The 15,002-nt window shown below is 39.8% G+C and overlaps 1 protein-coding gene across 4 annotated transcripts in view; it reads left to right on the top strand.

The window, feature by feature from the left end:
• Positions 1-6: 6 nt before the first annotated feature.
• Positions 7-15,002, top strand: part of DCAF6 (DDB1 and CUL4 associated factor 6) — a 135,615-nt gene continuing 120,619 nt past the window's right edge. For 2 of the 4 annotated variants that reach the window (XM_077761785.1, XM_077761784.1), the window contains exon 1: positions 7-155. In XM_077761785.1, the coding sequence (XP_077617911.1) occupies positions 59-155 (97 nt within the window). In that variant the 5' untranslated portion in view covers positions 7-58. Of the gene's footprint in view, positions 156-12,286; positions 12,353-15,002 lie in introns of those variants that run through there. The other 2 variants (XM_077761782.1, XM_077761783.1) reach the window with 2 other exon arrangements.

Raw genomic sequence — 15,002 nt, 5'->3', positions numbered from 1 at the left:
CCCCCTTCTCCCCTCCCCCACGCGGTGGTCTCCCCTCCCGCCCCGGCCCGGCGGAGCCATGTCTCGGGGTGGCTCCTGCCCACACCTGTTGTGGGACGTGAGGAAAAGGTCCCTCGGGCTGGAGGACCCGTCCCGGCTGCGGAGCCGCTACCTGGGTGAGCGGGGGCCCGGGGGCGGAGGCGCCGAGGTCGCCGCCCTGAGGTGGGGGAGGGGGCCGCGCCGCCGGGGCTGTTGGAGGTGGGACCGCGCCTCGGCGGGGGGGGCCCCGGAGGCCCTGGGGTGCTGGGTGGACGTTGGCCGACGGACCCCTTGCCGGAGTCCTCCCACGGCCAAGCCCCCCCTTGCATGCTGCCAGCCACCGCCCTTGCTGGGCTCTCCTCGGGGGCCTTGGCGGGGGCGGGGGGCACGGACGCCGCTGGCCGCAAAGGTGTCGGCGTCGTTCGCGGAGTGGGATTTGGGAGAGGACTTGCCGCACCTCCCGGAGCCTCTTCGTGGCGAGCCAAAGTTGGCGCTGGTGCTCTTCCCCCGGCGCTCTGCCCGCTCCGCCGAAGGACTAAGTTTCTGTTGACAGCCCCAGAGGGNGGAGGTGTAGGGTTTCGCGCTCCCGGTCCCTCCCCTGCAAACGCACTTGGCCTTGACTGGGTGTCAGTTCAGCTTTCTAAAAACAGCCCTCGGCGCTGGAGGGGACGGTAGTCCACCGCTTTTCGTGTTGGTGACAGTGGTTTTGTGAGGATTCTGGGTCAAGCTGAGCCAGCTAAAAAAAGTCCAGAAAGGTGGACGTATTTATAGTAAGGGTCTTTTTTTCCTTCGGCCGAATTTCAGCACATTTTATTCTCTTTTATTNTTTTGTCACTTTTGCCAGGCAGGTGTTCAGTGACGGCATTCGGTTTTGCCTTCAAATCAAGGCATTTTCTTTAGAAAACGAAATCTTCCTACCCTAACGGTTCTGGTTTGTTACTTATTTGAGAGCACTGAGCAAGCATTTGTTTTTCCTATTCTTGTGTTTTAGTGTTTTCAAGCGACAGGTGAATACATTTTTGTCGTACAAACTTAATGAAGCAGAAATTTCTATGATTCCCTCCCATTTCAGTCTCTCTTTCTCTCTCTCTCAGAGGTAACACTATTATCTGTTCCCTGAATGTTCCTGCAGACCTTTTTCTTTGCATTTTTACAAGCACACATGTACATATGGAAATGCTGTAGGTGTGTGTGTGTGTGTGTGTGAATCCTGCATGTATGCTGTCGTCTTGTAAACCTTGTTTTGCAATTTGCTTTTTCTACATTCCCTCTTAGAGATCTTTCCAGGCAGTAAAAATAGACCTATTCAGACTTTTAAAGTATTGCATAGCGTTTAACGGTATGAAGGTCCTGTAGTCCACTTGGACATTTCCTCTGGAAATGAACCTTGGCTGTTACTAAAGCACTCCAGTGAATATTTTTATACATGCTTGTTGTGTATTTGTTCTAGGATAGGTACCTAGAGTGGTGATTAATTGTTTCAAAATTAAACATCATTAGGGAGTGTTTTTAATCATTAACCTAAAATGGTATGCAGTATTTCTTTTAATATTTTTTTGTTGAAAAATAACTTAATTTTAGCTTGATAAAATTAACTTGAACTTGAACACTGTGTTCTGCATGAATGAATTTATTTGGTCCTGAATTAGTTGGACTGTTTTACGTACTGATCTATATAGGTTTACATATTAGCGTTTTCTTTAGGTTTAGTTTCTCAGCTGTATCTATGACAGTCGGTTAAAATATGAATCCATACCTTTCCTTTCCCCCCTTCCTCCTCTATCTCCCTAATGGGAACAGAGTTGGCGTTGAGTAGCGTGGAATTGAAGAGCAAGAGTCTGCTGATTTCAGTACAATTTCCAGATTATCGATTTTCAAATATCAGTGTGTGTGTGTATATATATATATACATATGTATGTATATATATGCTGTTCCTTATCTTAAATAATATTTTAAATGTGATAATATATACTTTATAAATAGTGTATTCTTGAACAGCATCCTTTAAAAGTGGTTTTCTAAGTATTTGAAAATGGCTTGTAATTTCTTGGCCTCAGTAGGCCTTCTTTATACAATTTATCTAATTCTTCTACACCCCAGTGCTAAATCTTGGCATAGTATTCAGGAAATAGTAAAGTCCTCATTAGTAGTGACTGAATTAATGAGATTAATGAGTTTTTAAAAAATAATATTTTGAAGTACTCCTACAAAGTCTTTTATGAAGCCCAAGTTCAAGAGTTTAGAAGATGGGGGCACCAGGGTTAAGGTTAAGTGTCCAACTCTTGGTTTTGGGGTAGGTCATTATTTTACGGTTTTTGAGTTCGAGCCCCACATCAGGCTCTGTGCTGGCAGCTCGGAGCCTGCTTGGGATTCTCTCCCTCCTCTCTCTCTCTCTCTCACTCTCTCAAAATAAATAATAATAAATTTAAACAATTTTAAAAGGTAGATTCCTTTTTTCTTTTTGAGACTTAAAACATTTTGATTGTTTATAGTATCGTAGATTATTTTTTCAATTTATCTCCATTATTTGTATTTTTAATAATAAATTACTTGGTAAGTAAATAACTCACAGATAGAATTGAAAGATTATTCTTGTAGTGTTTGCATTTAAAATTATTTCACCATAGCATGTGTTTTTCCTACACATGCTACATTTTTCACTACATAGCATGTAGTGGTATTCAGGCTTTGTAGGTGATTTTAAATTTAATTAATTACTTCTATTCCTCCTGTCAAAGAAAACTGGTGTTAAGTAAAACATCTTTTTATATTGTGGGAATGAAGATAAATAATTTGCTATGTTATTTAGAAGAAAAATATGTTCACTTACAACCCCCAAATTCACAAGATTTTACTGGGATTCAGAGGCGAGGCCAGCTATTGTCATCTTTATGGGCCTGATCAAAATTTCAATGTAGGATTCATTTTTTTATAGACTGAGTTACAAAGTCCAGCATCGGAAACACCTGTAGATTTAAATGTTTGCATCTCAAGATACTGTAGTGCTTTTGGGATTCAGTGATTATTATAATAATTTATCGGTCACAAAGTTTAGATACACACAGTGTTATAGAGATAAACGTTGCTTATAATAGAAGCTATTGTTAATGCACATTTCTTTTTTCTACTCCTATTTCTCTCATTTTAAATGGACTTGTCCACGCTTGAATTTATACTTTGTAACCCTTCTACTTTTATCGACAAAAGAGTAAAAGAACTTTTCAAGGGAGTTGTGTGCCCTAATGTATGTTTAATATAAAATCCTTAAGCTATGATTAAGCAGTGTTTTGGTGAGCTTGGGCTGCTGTGACAAAAAAGCATAAACTGGATAGCTTATAAACAACAGAAATGTATGTCTCACAGTTTTGGAGGCTGGAAGGCTGAGAGTGGGGTGCCTGCGTCAGGATCTCAGCCTGGTGAGGAGGGCCTACTTCCTGATCCAAGGCCATCTTTTCCTTGTAACCACACAGGGCAGAAGCAGGGTCTCTTAGAAGGGCACTAATCCTGATTTAATCACCTCTCCAAGATCCCACCTCCTAATGCTAATCACCTGGGGGGTTAGGATTTCAACATAGGAATTTTGAAGGGACCCAGCCATTCAGACTATAGCAGGCAGCCAATGACGACTTTATTTGTTTGTTTGTTTATTTTAAAGGTTTATTTATGTTTGATAGAGCACAAATGGGAGGGGCGGAGAGGGAGAGAGAGAGGATCAGAGAAGCAGGCTCTGTGCTGACAGCAGCAGGCCTGATGTGGGGCTCAGACTCAGGAACTTCCAGATCATGTCCTGAGCCGAAGTCAGACACTCAGCCAACTGAGCCATGCAGGTACCTTCCAATGACAACTTTATAGTGGAGTTTGAAATTTCTGTTTGTAAGGGGATTAGGAAATCTGTATCTTTGGAGTATCATTGGAGTCCTATATATTGAAATGGATAATTTTTGCATTTAGATTCTTCTTTAGTATATCCTGAATACATGTACATTACCTAGTTCTTCATAATGTGTTGCCAAGTTACAATATGTTATATGAGTTAATAAATTCTGACTTTTGCTTCCTTGTTAGCTGTTGGAGAAAAGTTAGTGGAATATTCGTATTTTGTTTCTTTAGTTTTGAAATCTCAATGCAAATTGAAAGATGTCTGATTTTAGTAGTGAAAAATGACTGTCAAATATGGCAAATACATGTAACAGAATATGCTGATAATTCCTGAAGATAAGGCCAACAAAGGGATATCAATGATAGCAGCTGCAGACAGATTTGAATGGCTCTTCTGTGGATTTCATTCTTCCCTGGTATAGGATGAAAACACTTAGAAGGAATAGGAGCTGCTGGTAGCACAGAATTTATATTATAAACATGTTCTAGGTCAGTGTTTCTAAAATGTTGGACCAGCTCCACAGTAAAAATACATTTACGTGGTAACTTGTGATACACATATGCAGCTAAAAAGATTCTCCAAGTGGTGGTTAGCGTCACTATTGTCTGTTTTGTATCAGGCTAGAAATTGTGGTGTTGACCTCGTAGAATATTTACTGATACATCTTGGCTTGAGGTTTGCAAAATTATACTAGATGGTTTATATATATATTTAAAAAATTTTTTTAATGTTTGTTTATTATTGAGAGACAGAGTCAGAGCATGAGCATGGGAGGGCAGAGAGAGGGAAAGATACATAATCTGAAGCAGGTTTCAGGCTCTGAGCTATCAGCACAGAGCCTGACTTGGAGCTCGAACTCACAAACTGCGAGATCACCACGAGATCATGATCTGAGCCGAAGTCGATGCTCAACCACCGGAGCCACCCAGGCCCCCCTAGATGGCTTATATTTTTAATAATTGTAATGGATTTTTATTAATGTCAAGGTTAGAGTGGGTGGGTTTCAAGTACTTATAGCATATTAAAAATTTTTTTAAACACTGCTTATAGCTAATAAAGAATATATAAATAATGACACTTTGTTTACCCCTTGGGAAAAATAACTAGAGTGGGATCCTTTTAAAATATTATATCTTGGGTAGTAACTTGCAATAGAATTGCTGAGTTGTGTAAGTGTATTTAACTTTATAAGATATTGCCAGACTGCTTTCCAAAATAGTTGTGCCATACTGCATTCCCACAGCACTTGGCATTGGGAGTCTTCCTAATTTTAGCCTCTCTAGATATGTAGGTATAATGATATCATTATCATTTTAATTTGTGTTTGATTTATTCCTAATGATTAATGATGTTGAATATCTTTTCATGGCTTATTTGCCATCCTTATACTTTGGTTAAAAGTTCAGATTTACCTTCCTAATATTGTAGGAATTCTTTATATGTTCTTGATACAAGTTCTTTTTTTTAATGTTTTTTATTTATTTTTGAGAGAGAGAGAGACAGCATGAGCAGGGGAGGGTCAGAGAGAGAGGAAGATACAGAATCTGAAACAGGCTTCAAGCTCTGAGCTGGCTGTCAGCATAGAGCCTGATGCGGGGCTCAAACCCACGAACTGTGAGATCATGACCCAAGTGAAAGTCGGACGCTTAACCGACTAAGCCACCCAGGCGCCCCCCCTCTTGATACAAGTTTTTAATCAGATATGTATGTTGCAGATATTTGTCTCCCAGTTTGTCTTGTCTTTTTAACAGGGTCTTTTATACTTCATGCTTTCTGTGTCCTATTTAAGAATCTTTACCTAATCCAAGATCACAAAGATTTATGCTTTTTTTCTAGAAGTTTTCTATTTTTAATTTTTATATTTAGGTCTGTGAACAATTTGAATTAATTTTTATATATGCTGTAAACTAAGGGTCCACTTTCATTTCTTTGCCTATGAATGTGCAGGTGTTCCAGCATCATCTGTAAAAAGACCGTCTCTTCCCCTTTGTAGAGAATTAGTTGGCTATATATGTAATTAATTTCTCTACCATGTTGATTGATCTAGCTGTCTTTATGGCAGTGCTTCATGTCTTTATAGTGAATATTGAAATCAGCTAGGGCAATGTTTTGAACTTCATTCTTTTCATACAAAATTATTTTGGCTATTCTGGGTTCTTTTCATTCCCTTATAATTTCNTAAGCAAACTACCCCCTCATTGTGGAGCTTGAACTCATAACCCTGAGACCAAGAGTCACATGCTCTACTACTAAGCCAGCCAGGTGCTCCTCATTCCCATTTAAATTTTAGAATCCGTTTGTCAATTTCTACAAAAAATTTTGGCTGGTATCATATTGAATCTATATGTTATTTCAGAGAGAACATCCATAGTCTTTATAATATTGGATGTTCAATCCACAATGGTTGCTTTTGTCTCCAATTATTTAGGAATTCTTTCATTTCTTTAATGTTTTCTATTTTTCAGTGCACAGTTTTATACATATTATATGTATCCCTATAACATAATGTTTTAAATACTATTTTAGATGGTATTATTTTTTTAATTTCAGCATTTAGTTGTTCTTCATGGGTATATTGAAATGCAGTTGATTTTTTTTTATTGGCCTTACATCCTGCCAACTTTACTAGACTTACTCATTACTCCTCCTCACCGTTTTTAAAAGTAAACTCTACCCTTAACGTGAGGCTTGAACTCATGACCCCAACTAAGATCAAGGGTCACGTGCTCTACGAACTGAGCCAGCCAGGTACCCTAATTACTTCTTACAAATGGTTTTTTCCAAATTTGGAGGATTTTTATGTAGATGATTATGTCACTGCATATTAAAACAGTTTTATTTCTTCTTTTTTCACCTGTATTCCTTTTTTCTTTTTTCCTTTTTCTTGCTTAATTGCACTGGCCAGGATTGCAGTAAAATCTTGAATGGAAGTACTGAGAGTAGACATTGTTGCCTCATTCCTCATCTTGGAAAACATTACAGTTTTTCACTATTAAATATCTACCAACCATAGGTTTTTTGTAGATACTCTTTGAAGAAATGTCTTTCTTAGGTTGCTGAGAATGTTTGTAATGAGTAGCTGTCTAAATTGATTTAATCAATCTATTAAGTTGATTATATAATTCTCTTTCATTGATTCTGTTATTTTGGTATATTAGCATATTGAATGATTTTTTAATGTTGAACCAACATTCAATTCCTGGGCTAATCCTATTTGGTTATGATAAATTGTCCTTGATATATTGCTGGCTTGAGTTTTGGTAGGAATTTTGTGTCTATGCTCATAAAATTTAGCTTGTTGTTTTCTTATAATTTATAAGCTTATAATTACATTTTTATATAATTTTTTTTATACAAGCTTATATTTTTGCTTGTTTTTGGTATCAAGATAATGCTGGCCTCATAAATGAGTTGAATGTATTCATATAGAATTGAAATTATCGTTGTCTTACACATTTGATAGATTTCATTGTTGAAGACCTCAGAGCTTAGAGTTCTGTCTGTGGGAAGGTGTTGTTTGTTAGTTTGTTTTTAACTTGGTACTTTCCTTAACATTTTATTTTGAGATAATTGTAGGTTCATATGCAATTGTTAGAAATAATTTGGAGAGATCTCATAAAGCCTTCAACTAATATTGCCAATGGTAACGTATTATACAACTATATGACAATATCACAATTAGGAAATTGACATAGATAAAGCCATGAACCTTATTCAGATTTCTCCAGTTATATATATACTTATTTGTGTGTGTATTCTGTGCATTTTTAACATTAATTTTAATTAACTTCACTGGAGTAACATGGTCACCACCACAATTAAGGTAGGGAATAGTCCCATCACTACAGTCCTGTGTGACACCCTTTTTATAGTTCTCCCTGCTGCTAACCTCTGGCAACCATTAATCTGCTTTTCATCTCTGTGATTTTGTCAGTTCAAAAATGTTATATATATAACATGTATGTTAACGTTATAAATAACAGGATATATTTTGAGACTGGCTGTTGTCACTCAGCATATTTCCCTTAACATTCATCTAAATTGTTGTATTAATAGTTTATTCATTTTTTTGTTTATTAGTATTTCATGATGTGGATATATGGTTATTTAACCATTCACCTGTTGAAGATATTTGGATTGTTTCTGTTTTTGACTGTTAAGTATAAAACTGTTATGAACATTGAAGTTTCATGTGAACATAAGTTTTCATCTTTTGGAGATGAATGTCTAAAAATTGCAGTTACTAGGTTGTAGGGTAAGCACATTGTTTAATTTTGTAAGAAACTGCTATACTCTTTTTCAGATAATAGCTATTTCATTTTGCATTCCCATCAGCCATGTGTGAGTAATCCATTTTCTCTGCATCCTCACCAGCAGGAGTGTGATCACTGTTTTTATTTCTAACTATATAGTGATAACTCNGGCAGTCAGCACAGAGCCCGACGCGGGGCTCGAACCCATGAACCGCGAGATCATGACCTAAGCAAAAATCGGACGCTTAACCGACTAAGCCACCCAGGTGCCCCTGAGCATCTTTTTATGTACTTATTTGCCATCTTTATATTTTCAGTGAAATGTCTCTTCATGGTTTTTTGCTCAACTTTCTCAATTTTTGTTTGGCTTACTTTTTTTACTGTTGAGTTTTGGGACTACTTACATAATTTAGGTACTAGTCCTTTATCAGGTGTGCAGTTTTCATTATTTTCTCCCAGTCTATAGCTGGTTTTTTCATTCTTTTCATAGGGGCTTTTGCAGAATGAAGGTTTTTAACTTCAGTGAAGTCCAATTGATCAGTTTTTCCTTTTAGGATTATGCTTTTGGTATCATGTCTGAGAACTCTTAACCTATCCCTAGATCCTAAAGGTTGTCTCCTAGGTGTTTTTCCCTAAAATTTTATTTAAGTCTACGGTCCGTTTTGTGTTAATTTTTATATGATGTGTGTGGTTTAGCTTGAAGTTCATTTTTGTGCCTATGGATGTCCACTTGATCTAGCACCATTTGTTGAAAGGCTGTATTTCTCCATTCAATTACTTTTGCACCTTTATTTTAGAAATCAGTTGGGCATTTTTGTGTGGATCTAATTCTGTGTTCTCTATTCTTTATCATTGATTTGGGTGTCTGTTTCTCTGTGAACAGTACCACACTGTCTTGCTTATTATTGTAGCTGTATGGTAAGTTTTAACATCAAGTTGAGTGATCTTTCCCCCCTTAGTTTGTTTTTTTCAAAATTGTTTTAGCTGTTCTATGTCTTGTGCCTTTCCATATGAGTTGTAGGACAAGCTTGTTTTTATCCCCAAATTACCTTACTGAGATTTTGATAGGAATTGCTTTGGATTTATATATCAATTAGAGAAGAACCGACATCTTTGACTGTATTGAGTCTTCTGATCCATTAACATGGTACACTCTATATTTAAGTTGGTGTCTTTCATCAGCATTTTATAATTATCAGGGTATGTTATACTTATTTTTTTATATTTATGTTTAAATATTTAATTTTCTTTGGAGCAGTTACAAATGGTTTTGTGTTTTAAGTTCAACTTACATATGATCATTATTAGTATATGCAACTTTGTGTATGTGCTAATCTTGTATCCTGTGACCTTGCTGAACTCACTTACAGTTCTAGGATTTTGNGGGAGGAGCTGCAAGCATTGTCACTTCCTTGCCGTGATTGCCATCCAGAGAGGCCGGTTCGGCTCCCGGCATTGGGGAGGTATAATCTTGGGGGGCTTTTACATGCAAAACCATGTCACCTTCCAGTGTTTCATTTCTCCTGTTCTAATATGTATGTCTTCTTTTTTTTTTTCTTGCAATATTGCATTGGCTAAAACTTCCAGTTCAGGCTTATCTTGTTTTGTTGTGCTTCATTTTACTTACTGCACTTTGCAGATACTGCGTGTTTTTTGTTTGTTTGTTTGTTTGTTTTACAGATTGAAAGTTTGTGACAACCCTGTGTGGAGCACTGGTTTTCCAAAAGCATTTGCTCACTTTGTGTCTCTGTGTCACATTTTGGTAATTCTTACAGTATTTAAAACTTTTTCTTATTTTTCTTTTTAAATATTTTATAAATATTTTTATTTTATTTTTTGAGAGAGAAAGAGACAGAGCAGAGCATGAGTGGGGGAGGTGCAGAGAGAGAGGGAAAGACAGAATCCGAAGCAGGCTCCAGGCTCTGAGCTGTCAGCACAGAGCCCGATGTGGGGCTCAAACCCACAAACGCGAGATCATGACCTGAGCCGAAGTCAGATGCTTAACCGACTGAGCCACCCAGGTGCCCCAAACTTTTTCTTATTATAATTGTTACAGTGATCTGTGATCAGTAATCTTTGATGTTAATATTGTCATTGTTTTGGGGCCCCGCAATCTGTACCCATATAAGACAATGGACTTAATCAGTAAGTGTTGTTTGTTCTGACTATTCCACTGACCATTGTCTCCCTCTTTTTGTGTCCACCTACTCCCTGAGAACAACAATATTGAAATCAGGCCAATTAATAACTCTACCGTGTTCCTTTCAAGTGAAAGAAAGAGTTGCATATCTCACTTTTTTTTTTTTAATGTTTATTTATTTGAGAGAGAGACACACACAGAGTGCAAGTGAGGGAGGGGCAGAGAGAGGGAGACACAGAATCTGGAGCAGTCTCCAAGCTCTGAGCTGTCAGCATAGAACCTGATGCGGGGCTCAGACCCATGAACCCTGAGATCATGACCTGAGCTGAAGTCGGTGCTTAACCATCTGAGCCACCCAGGCACCCCTGCATATCTCACTTTAAATTAAAAGCTAGAAATGATTAAGCTTATTAGGGAAGACATGTTGAAAACCGAGATAGGCTGAAAGGTGGCCTTTTGTGCCAAACAGTAGCCAAGTTGTGAATGCAAAAGGAAAGTTCTTGGAGGAAATTAAAAGTGCTATTTCAATGAACACAAGATTGATAAGAAAGTGAAACAGCCTTATCGCTGATATGGGGAAAGTTTTAGTGGTCTGGACAGAAGATCAAACAACCACAACATTCCTTAAGCCAAACCCTAATTCAAAGCAAGGCCCTAACGCTCTTTAACTGTATGAGGGCTGAGGGAGGTGAGAAATCTGAAAAAGAAAAGTTTGAAATCAGCAGAGTTTTGTTCATGAGATTTAAGGAAAAGAAGCCATCTCCTTAACATACAAGTGCAAGGTGAAGCAGCAAGTGCTCCAGAAGTTCTAGCAAGATAATTAGCGAAGGTGGTGGCAGTAAATAACAGACTCTCAGTGTAGATGAAACATTCTTTTACTGAACAGTCTTTTATGAGAAGATGCCATCCAGGACTTTCGTATTTAAAGAGGAGAAGTCAATACTTGGCTTTAAGGCTTCAAAGGACAGGCTGACTCTCTTGCTAGGGGCTAATACATCTGGTGACTTTAAGGGAAGCCAGTGCTCATTTACCATTTTGAAAATCTTAGGCCCCTAAAGATTGTATTAAATTTACTCTGTCTGTGCTTTATCTACTCTATCTGTGCTTTTAGCCTGGATGATAGCATTCTGTTTACAACATGGTTACTGAATGTTTTAAGCCCACTGTTGAGACCTACTGCTCAGAAGGAAAGAAAAGATACCTTTCAAGATATTTCTGCTCATTGACAATGCTCTGATGGAGATTTACATCCAGGTCAGTGTTTTCATGCCTGCTTGCACAACATCCATTTTACAGCCCTTGGATCAAGGATTCATTTTGACTTTCATGTCTTACTGTTTAAGAATTACGTTTTGAAAGGCCACAGCTGCCATAGATTGTGATTCCTCTGGTGGATCTGGGCAAGGTAAATTGAATATCTTCTGGAGTGGGTTCCCTATTTTAGATGCCATTAAGAACATTTTTGGTTTATGGGAAGGGATCAAAATATCAACGTTAACAGGAGTTTGGCAGAAGTTGATTCCAACCCTTGTGGACGACGTGGAAGGGCTGGAGGCATCAGTGGAGGAAGTGACTGCTGATGTGTTGGAAATGGCAAGAGAACTAGAATGAGAAGTGGTCTGAAGGTGGGACTGAATGGCCGCAATCTCAGGATTGAACGGAGGAGGAGTCGCGTCCCATGGATGAGCAGAGAAAGTGTTTCTCGAGATGGAAGCTGCTGGTGAAGGTGCTGTGGATGTTGTTGGAAGGACCACAAAGTATTTAGAATAGGACGTAAGCTTGGTTGGTTAAGCTTGGTTGGTAAAGCGGTGGCAAGGTCTGAGGGCACTGACTCCAGTGTCGAAAAATGATCTCTTATGGGTACAGTGTTACATTGCGTCACATGCTACAGAGAAGTCCTTTGTTCAAGGAAGAGCCACGTGAAGAGGCCGACCTCCCTGTTGTCTTGGGAGAAGTTGCCGCGGCCGCCGAGCACGCAGCAGACGCCAGCCGGTCATCAGCAGGATCAGCGCCAGGCAAGGCCTCCTCTGGCAGAGAGGTTAGGACTGCTGCAAGCATGGGTGAGGGTTAGCACTTTTTAGCAATAACGTATTTTTAAATTAGATTAAGTCTATATATTGTTTCTTGCGATATAATGCTTTGCACACTCCGTAGACTGCAGGATGATGTAAACATTTATCTGCACTGGGAAACTGAAAATTTCAGTTGACTCACTTTGCTACCCTGTTTGCTTTACTGTGGTGGTCTGGGACTGAAACTGCAGTATCTCTGAGGTGTGACTGTACTGTTTTTTGTCGTCGTCGTCATCATCTTTCAGTGTTAGTAAAAGCATTTAATAAAGAGGCAGAGTTCTCTTGACTGGAGAGTAGGAAACTGTAGCATTAAAATGAGGAAAAAGTGGAGTTTTTTTCATATAGAATAGCTTTTTTGTGCAATACTTTGACATTTTTTATTTTGTTTTATTTGTTTTCTTTTTTAAAAACTAAGTAAAATTTAATTCACAAGTTAGTTAGCGTATAGTGCCATAATGATTTCAGAAGTAGATTCCTTAGTGCCCCTCACCCATTTAGGGCCCCCATCCCCCCCCAGTGATAGTGATGAGGTTGGGTGTCCTTGTTATATTCTTCCTGATTTTAACTGGAAAGTGTTCAGCTTTTCACCACTAGAAGTTGTAGGTTTTATAGGCACTGTCTCTCAGGTTGAGGGAGTTTCCTTCTATTCCTGGTTTGCTGAGGGTTTGAGTGGGCTCATCAGGGAAGCAGAATCATTAGAAGACACACACACAAAGGTGTGTTACTGGTGTTTGGTCTGAATATCACTGTGAGGACTCCTAAATTGTCTTTGTAAAGTTAGTTTCTTAATGTCTGATACTGAGGCTTGACCTGCTTTGGACCGTTGGGAAGGGAAGATGGCTGTAAATTGCGGGTAGGAAGGACAAACTTGAACCCATGAAGACCGAGGATCTATGTTAGTTCTCACTGTCTCCAAACTCATTGACGTCCTCCAGGGATGTTCTGTGGGGTGTTCTTTAGGGAAGTCCGGCACCTTTGGTCATGGCCTAAAACATACAGCGTCCTCGGTGTATGAAGAAGCTGGGGGTGGACCCATGGGAAGGCGAGCCGCTCGTAGGCCTAGTTGCCGTTCCTTCCAAGAAGGTCAGCGCGTGTAAGCAGCCTTCTGTGCGACGTCAGGATGGCTGTAATTGTACTTCCGTCCACAGTCCTGTGCAGAAATGGCTGGTGATTCATCCTAAGAAGAAACCTACAGGAAGGGATTCTGGGAATGTAGTTCAGTGTGAGTTGACACATTTCAGGGCCACCACACTTACTGTTGATTATTTATCAGATGGGAGGGGGTTTCCTGCCTTTCCCTGAAGGATAGGCGGTGTCTGCTCTTACTTTCCCTGAAGGATAGGCGGTGTCTGCTTTTATCCCTTTCTCAGGGCAGTTGCCTTTGCCCGATATGGTGGTGAGGGTTTGCTGCCTCTCTCATGGGTAGTAGACATTTGCTGAGGCCGTTTTTAGCTCAGGTTTCTACAGTGACTTTCAGCATTTGTTTCCCCTGAGAGAATGGCTTGAAACGTGAGTGGGGTTTCATGCCTGTGTCCTGCCAGACAGGGACTCTTTCTGGTCTCCTGCCCTGTTTCCAGTGTTTCCTGCAAGTTTGTGGCAGAAGCTAACAGAAAAGAGCTGGTGGCCGACTGAGGACTCTGCCGTGTCTGGGACCTCAGAGAGTCACCCGTCTTGTTAGCCCGCAGCTGGCCGTTCAGCATTTGCTTGCACGTCACACAGTTCTCCTTCCACATCTGATGGCAGCTCTTTCTTTGTCCTGTGCTCTGTCAAAGCTGAACCCATTCTGTGTCCTGTCTCCCCCAAAGGAATTTTGTCACCCTTTGATTTTCAGTTCACCTGTTCATCTGGTAAGATGCCATGGGAACCAAAGACGAAGATTATTTCAAGAAGATGGCAGTCAGCTGTGACAGATAATGCTCTGGGATCGTGAGAAGTGTGTCTTAGAAGGGCCCACTGGGCTTGCTGATACAGTATGATTTCTACGGACAAAATCAGTGGAGAGGAGGCGGCAACAGGGACGGTGCGGGGTAACGAGGACCTGACTGAGCGAGGGAAGGCGGTGCATGGAGGTGACGGGAAGGTTTGGCATTAGAGACAAAGTAGATCGAAGGGACAGTAGAGTGAAGTAATGTGAAAAATGCTGTGAAAGTGCTTTTCTGTCTCTGCTGTTCAGTATCACCAGCCTTATTCTCTTTCCTTAATCAGCTGAACTTACCTCAGCTCCTAAATGAGGTCAGTTTTTAAAAATCATTTTTCTCTCTTCAGGCAACATTCACTTCTAATAGTCCCCCCTGTGTATGGGGAGAGGGCTCAAGTGTAAAGCATATCAGGCAGATCCCCAAGTTTTGAGCACGCTGACTAATTTACTCCTGACAATAAATGTGTTCCCATCAAATGTAAAACTTACACAAATGTAATGTAAACTCAGGCTCTGAGAAGTTACATTTACGCATAGTATGTTCCAAATTAGGTATTTAACCTGGTCGAACACTTCTTATCTCCACACATGTTATCACTAGCATCGCCTTACCCTGGTCTGCTCAGGGAGACAGGTATGTGAGGGGTAAGTTACAGAACCATTCAACATGAGCAATAACTCTTATAAAAAGACCAGTAGCTGTATATTTATTGTCGTTGA

Source organism: Crocuta crocuta, unplaced genomic scaffold (assembly GCF_008692635.1).
Source record: "Crocuta crocuta isolate KB4526 unplaced genomic scaffold, BGI_CrCroc_1.0 scaffold243, whole genome shotgun sequence".
Taxonomy (NCBI): domain Eukaryota; kingdom Metazoa; phylum Chordata; class Mammalia; order Carnivora; family Hyaenidae; genus Crocuta; species Crocuta crocuta.
The sequence above is the reverse complement of the archived record's forward strand: the minus strand, read 5'-3'. Positions and strand labels throughout refer to the sequence as shown.